This window comes from Arachis ipaensis, chromosome B10 (assembly GCF_000816755.2).
Source record: "Arachis ipaensis cultivar K30076 chromosome B10, Araip1.1, whole genome shotgun sequence".
NCBI lineage: Eukaryota > Viridiplantae > Streptophyta > Magnoliopsida > Fabales > Fabaceae > Arachis > Arachis ipaensis.
The window spans coordinates 42712543-42719539 of record NC_029794.2 but is presented as its reverse complement, the minus strand read 5'-3'; the positions used below and the strand labels follow the sequence as shown (position 1 = coordinate 42719539).

Sequence of the window (6997 nt, the reverse complement as noted above, 5' to 3'; positions counted from 1 at the left end):
CCTCAACAAGAAATTCCTGAGATGCCTCAAGGAATGTATTTTCCTTTCCAAAACTATTGGGACCAACTGAATACCTCTTTGGGAGAATTGAGCTCCAACATGGATCAGCTGAGGTTAGAACACCTAAAGCAGTCCACCAATCTTCATGAAATAAGAGAAGATCAAAGAGCCTTGAGGGAAGAACAACTAAGATAAGGGCAAGACATAGAGGAGCTTAAATGCTCCATTGGATCCACTAGAGGAAGTAGTAGCCACCATCACTAAGGTGGTCACATTCTATTACCCCCTTGCTTATGTTATTTTAATGTCATTTTTCTGTTTTCCATTGTGTTTCATTGTCTGTTTTCTGGTTTTAGTGCATGATCATCTTTTTGTTTTGTCTTAAGCTACGAAATATTTCATATATCTCTCACCATGCTTAAACAAAAAATTTATTTGAAAAAAGAGAAAAGTGAGATACATAATTTCGAGTTATATAATAAGAATAGTCCAATTATTTGATATGGTGGCCTTGCTTTTACTTTTTGAATGCATGAATTAACAGTGCATATTTGATGTTGGAGTAAAGTGTGTTGGCTTTTGAAAGAGGGATGAAAAAGGAAAAGTATTAATGGTAATTTGAAAAATCAATAAAATTGATTCTTAAAGCAAGAAAAAGGCCCAAAAAGAAAAAGAGAAAGAGAAAGCGAAAAAAAAAAGAGAGAAAGAAAACAAAAAAAAAAGGGAGAAAAAGAAAAAGCCAATAGCTCTTAAAACTAAAAGGCAAGAGCAAGGATCCAAGGCTTTGAACATCAATGGTTAGGAGGTTCTAAAGAAACAAAATCTTGGCCTAAAAAGTTCAAATTAGCTGCCTCCCCTAACTAAATGCTTGTGGTATGAAGGTGTCAAGTGAAAAGCTTGAGACTGAGCAGTTAAAGTTGTGATCCCAAAAGCAAAAGAGTGTGCCTAAGAACTCTGGGTACCACTGTCTGGGGACTCTAGCAAAGCTGAATCACAATCCAATTGGGTTCACCCAGTTAAGTGCCTGTGGCGTTATATATCCGGTGGTAATACTGAAAAACAAAATGCTTAGGGTCATGGCTAGGCTCAAAAAGAAGTTGTGTTCAAGAATCAAGAAAAGATAAACTAAGAAAATCAATAATATCATCCACATTCTGAGTTCCTAAGGATGTCAATGCTTCTGAGATTCAAAGGAAAGTGAGATGCCAAAACTCTTCAGAAGTAAATGGCTACTAGCCTCGCTCATCAATTAGAACTGAGCTTCACTGAAATCTCTGAGATTTATTATCTCCTTCTCTTCTTTTTAATCCTACTTTGTTTTTGGTTTCTTGGGGACAAGCAACAGTTTAAGTTTGGTGTTCTGATGAGCGGATATTTTATACGCTTTTTGGCATTATTTTCATAGAGTTTTAGTTATGTTTTGTTAAGTTTTATCAAGTTTTAGTAGGTTTTTATGCAAAAATCACTTTTTCGATGTTACTTTGAGTTTTTGTGTTTTTCTTATGTTTTTAGGTGATTTTTGGGTGATTCTGGCAAGTTTTGAAAAAGCCTGATTCAGAGACAGAGAAAGGACTGCAGATGCTGTCAGACTCTGACCTCCGTGCATTCGAATGAGCATTTCTGGAGCTACAGAAGTCCAATTGGCGCGCTCTCAATGGCATTGGAAAGCTAACATCTAAGGCTTTCCAATAATATATAATGATCCATACTTATCTTTGAAGAGGAAGTCCCAAAACGGGTGTTGAACGCCTATCTGACCCCCTATCTGGCGTTTCAACACCCCAAAGGGAGCAAGCTGGCGTTTGGACGCCCAAAAGGGAGCAAGCCTGGCGTCTAACGCCCCAAGAGGAGTTCCAGCACGTGGAGTCACCCCAAACTCAGCCTGAACACTCCCCAAGTAGGCCCAAGAAGTGGATTTTCGCACTAAGAGTCCAGTCTATCTTATTTCTGTAATCTCTAGTTATTAGATTAGTATTTAAAGGAGAAGATCACCCATGTTTAGGATCTTCTGCCTCATCTTCTACAACCTTATTTTCGAATTACACACTATTTTCTGTAAGCTATGAGCAACTAAACCTCCTAAGTTAGGGTTAGGAGCTCTGCTGATTCTCATGGATTAATAATATTACTGTTTCTATTTCAATATGTCTGATTCTATTCTCTTATACGTTCTCGTTCTTCAATCTCAATGAATTGAGGGTGAACCGTGACATACATCCTTGTTCTACATGGGTTTCGTGCGAGTCCAGATCTGGATAGCATTGAACTAAAGCTAGAGAATGCATTGGGGATTCCAAGAGCGTGCTTGGGCAACTTTGGATACGTGACATGAAATTCTGTTGACCGTGGGTTATTAAGGTCTCTGTGGTGCTAAGACTAGAGTCAGAGAAGTAGCACTCTCAGATTCGGAAGATCCGACCTTGTCTGTGGCGTTCTGAGTAGGATCGCAAAGGAGAGTGAATTGCTTTGAGCTTCATCTTCGGCTACAGTGAGAAGCCATGAGTCAACTTGATGAGAGGACATAAGTTGCTCGGATATGGTGGACTGCTGTGGTTAGAAGAGATTAACTTGATGAGAGGACATGAGTTAGTCACTTATGGCTGCCAATGAATGAATCATTTGTTATTGAAGTAGACAGTACTAAAAGTTAATCAGGAAAGAATACGCATCTCCGAAGCCTTAATAGAATCTTTATCACTTTCTTCACATCAATCTGGTATTTCGTTCTTTACTAATTCGTTTATGCTTTCAAACAAACAACCATCTTTTCTAATCGCCTGATTAAGATTTACAAGGTTGCCATTGCTTGCTCAATCCGACAATCTCCGTGGAATTCGACCCTTACTCTCCTAAGGTATTACTTGGATGACCCGGTGCACTTGCCGGTTCAGTTGTGCGAAGTTCAATTTCGTGCACTACTCCAATAGTAGAAACCATGGCACCATTCCTTTTCTCCATATCCTTGTGCATGGAGTAGTGGTTATCTTTTTCGTTTAATGGAATAAACATAGCATGAGGTTGACCCGCGGTTGAGACCATTTTATTATTCTTGATTGTCAATGCACCATTACAGAAATTCTTTATTGCACCATTATAATTCATCGTCACACGTTGTGAAGGCGTGCGCATTAATGATTTTTTTTGGCGGAATTAGAATGTGTGGGACCTACTATTTTCAAATTATTAGGATTGGATGAATTATTATGCGAATTGACTCATTTGCCCTTTGATCTCCTCTCAACCCTAGTCCAACCATCACTCTTTGCATGTGAGTTAGTTTCTTCATGCAACGTCGTCTTCTCACTTTGCTCTTGCATGAGATTTTTAGGGTTTCCAAATTCAAAAACTAAACCTTCCACCCTCGTATTATTTCTCTTACCATTGTTTCTAGAACAAGCTCTACCAGTTGCAACAGCTCTGGCTATGCCATTTTCTTGACTCTCGGTTTCTCGCAGTCATGTGCAATGTGGCCAAAACAACTACACTTCTCAGATATATATAACTCAAGTTTTCATACTCAACATCAAAATAGACACCATCAACCTTGATTTTTCTCATGACCGGAACCCCAAGGTCAACCAAAACGCACGCTCGTGTATACCTTCCTCTTTTAACTAGTTTTGTTGCTAAATATATTTTAATAGGATTTCCAATCGCCGCATATATCCTCATAATTGCATCTTCATCATAGTACCATATAGCAAGCCGTTTATACGTATCCATATGGGGGTAAATCCAAATGATCCTTCACCGAATCTAAATTTAGATGTCCAAGGCTTCACTGCTAAATAATAATCCCCTAACATCCAAGGCCCTCTAAGAAACACGTTTACACGATCTTCTACCAAATCAGATTTCACTAAGAAATAACTATTCCCACATCAAGAATGTCATAACCTCCCTTTAACCTCCGCACCCTGTTAGTGATCGTAGTGTAATTCATATTTTTTTTCCAACATCTTTATCACATTAGTATCCTTATACGAAGTTATAAGGATAGTCTTACCTTCTTCAATAGATATCACACTCGATAAATCTTTGTCTTTTTGCTTTTCTATAACTTTTGCCAAGCGATCAGTCAATCACCTACCAAGTGACGCGTTCTTAGTTATAAGTTGCTAAAAAATCACACGCAATACAATTAGTTTTGAGATTGATCTGATCACCCTCCCCCTCCCTCTTCCCTCCCTTTAACATCTTGCACAAACCTTCTCTCACTCTCTCCTTTATTGCTTCTGCCAGTTTTACTGGCTACCTCACCGTGTTTCACCCTCATGTACTCATCGCCACTCTCTCCCATCGGTATCCTCTTTAGATATAGTTATTAAGTACTAATTAATGAACACAAATTATAACTCATAATATTAACAAAATATGGACACATTCTTAAAAAAAAAAAAAAATTGTCTTTATTATAAAAAGATTGGCAGAACATGTAATTATACAAGTGTACAACAACCCGTTACAAAATTGTACTCACTCCTCTTTCTTTCAAACTTTAAGTAAAACTATAAATACTTTCCTTTTTTTTTCCCGTTCCCTAAGCTTCATCTATCACTAATGATCTAAGATTGAACTGTTACCCAATGAAATACCACCACCTTGTTCTTCATCAATCATCACCCGTGGCTAGTGTTCTCTAGCATCGAATCCTTCTATCGGCAACAAAACTATTAACACGTTTACCATGATCGTTATTATTGTTGTTAGTTTTGTTATCCCAAAAGTACCCCAAGAAAGTTTTGGCGGCGTCCAAGCTTGGAAAATAAGTAGGCTCCATAAATATCTGAGTCAATGAGTCACCACCCTCGCAACCCATCCCAACTCGGTTCCCAGTCGCCTCCACGTTCCCCATAACCGCCGCCACCATCTGCTTGTATCCATAAAAGAACCCCTTCATAGCCTTCTCCACCGCCTGCATCCCTTGCAGCACCTCCACCTTCTCCCTCTCCTCCTCCGCCGCCGCCGCGTAAAGCCTCATCGCTGCCTCCTGAATCCTCGGCCCTCCCGTTGGATCCGCCTCCGCTCCGACTACTTCCGGCACCTTCTCCCTCAGCTCCTTACACATCCTCGCCACCTCAACCAACTCCCTCGACCGGAAACAAAACGGCACCGTTTCGCCGACGCAACCGTTTTTCAACGACCTCATTGCCAGCTGGCTCTTCATCAGTTTCAAGAAATCGTTAGGATCCATAGCCATGTGGACATCCATAACTTCTTCCAGAAGCTTCCAGATCCGCTCCACCGCGTCGAGATCACTCGCGGCCTTCTCGAACTTCCTCCCTTCGATTGATCCAGCAATTCGTTCGAGAAGCTTCTGCATTACGCGGATCCACGATTCCAAGATCTGGTGCGCCGCATGAACGTTCACGTTCTCGTAGTTCCCCTCCAACGGCGTCGCCTGGAGCGTGTGGAGTTCTCTGGGCCTGCAAACCGCATCGTAAAGGAGACTGGGCTTTCCCGAGAGATTGGGCTCACCTAGGCCCAAAGTGTACGGACACCTTGTCATCTGGCACTCCACGGTGAGGAGGATCCTCTGAGCTGCGTCCTTCGATCTCCGCCACGTGGCGAGTCTCGGGAGCAGGCTGGACTCGCTGTAACTAATTCTGTTACCGGATTCTGCGAGATTAGCGGTTGGTGCGGTGCCACGTGTTTCCGTGTCTTGCTCCTCGTCGTCGCAGAGAATAGATATGATCTCGATCTGACACGTGGCGAGTGACTCAATCTTACGGTTCCATTCTCTTAGGTTTGCGTAAGGTCTTGGATCCGATGACACAGTGGAGAGGAACCGGAACGAGATTTCAAGAGCTTGCAAAGCGGGTTTTAGGATTGGCTCGTTGTTCCAGGTTGGGAAGTCTCTGTGGGACCACAGTTTTCGGAGGTCCGGGAGGCGGAGGTATTGGTCGTAGGCGGCACAGAGCGGAGGAGGTGCGGGGGAGAAGTCTGTTGTGGTGGGGAATGGAACATGCAGAGAGGGACCGCGCGGTGACTGTGAGGGCTTAGAAAGTTTTGGAGAATTTGATGACATGTCGGAGTTGACCATGTTTGTTTTCCAATGCAAATCAACCATTTTTCAGAGACAAAATAGATTTTGATGTGTGTGATGTATTTGGATAGGGTTGTAGGTTTTTAATTTGGGCTGTGGAATAATTGAAATGTTCAAGTGAAGAGAGGACCGGTATTTATAGATGTGGAAATGGATGTGAGAGAGAGACAGTGAGGAAAGACGCGTGGACTGGCAGCATGGAGAACGAGGAATTTGAAAGTCGGCTTGGTGTGGAAAATGATTTTCAAATTATCCACAATATAATAAAACTTGCCTTTTTTTTCAAGCATTAACAGAGAGGTTTTGGTAAGTAAGCAAGTACGTGAATTAAGACGAGGAGTTTTGTTTATGTTAATGAATATAAAATTAGAATAAAATTTTAAATTGGATTGAATGGAGGAAAAGGAGAGGAAGGATGGGAGCGGCACATGAAGGTTGAAGCTTATCCAAAACACCTAACATGGGGGAGTAAGGGAGGAAAGAATGAAAATAGTTGTCTGTTTACGTTGAACCGTGGAACTAGAATAGTGTTGTTGATATCTTTGTTTAGAATAGAAATCTAGAAATTTAATTTGGTCAAAGGAAGATTAGTAGAATGAATTACTAGTGGGGTCGTCGAAGGTTAGACCTGTTGAATTGGTATATATTGCGAGTTGTGTGGTGTTTCGCAGCTTGGGTACCACTTTTTTTGACATTGTGGCCAATCACTAGGTGCCCTCTTGTGTGAAGCAATGGTTGGGCTTTTTCCACTTTTGGTACCATCTCATCTCTAATATCGACTCAACTAAAATATCCAGCTGCACCACCACTTGCCTTTTCTAATTTTTACGCTGAAGTATACTAATGACCAATTTGTTTGATTGTTAATGCTGAGTTTTTTTTCTCTTTTTTTTTTTATTTTCTCTTTAGACATTTCCAAACTACGTTTAAAATATAAATATTTCTCTTTGG

At 41.0% G+C, this 6997-nt stretch overlaps 1 protein-coding gene across 1 annotated transcript; it reads right to left on the bottom strand.

Moving 5' to 3' along the window:
* LOC107623559 (nematode resistance protein-like HSPRO2) lies at nucleotides 4389-6102 on the bottom strand. Its single transcript, XM_016325889.2, has one exon. The coding sequence runs from the start codon at nucleotides 6068-6070 to the stop codon at nucleotides 4640-4642; it is 1431 nt and encodes a 476-aa protein (XP_016181375.1). The 5' UTR covers nucleotides 6071-6102; the 3' UTR covers nucleotides 4389-4639.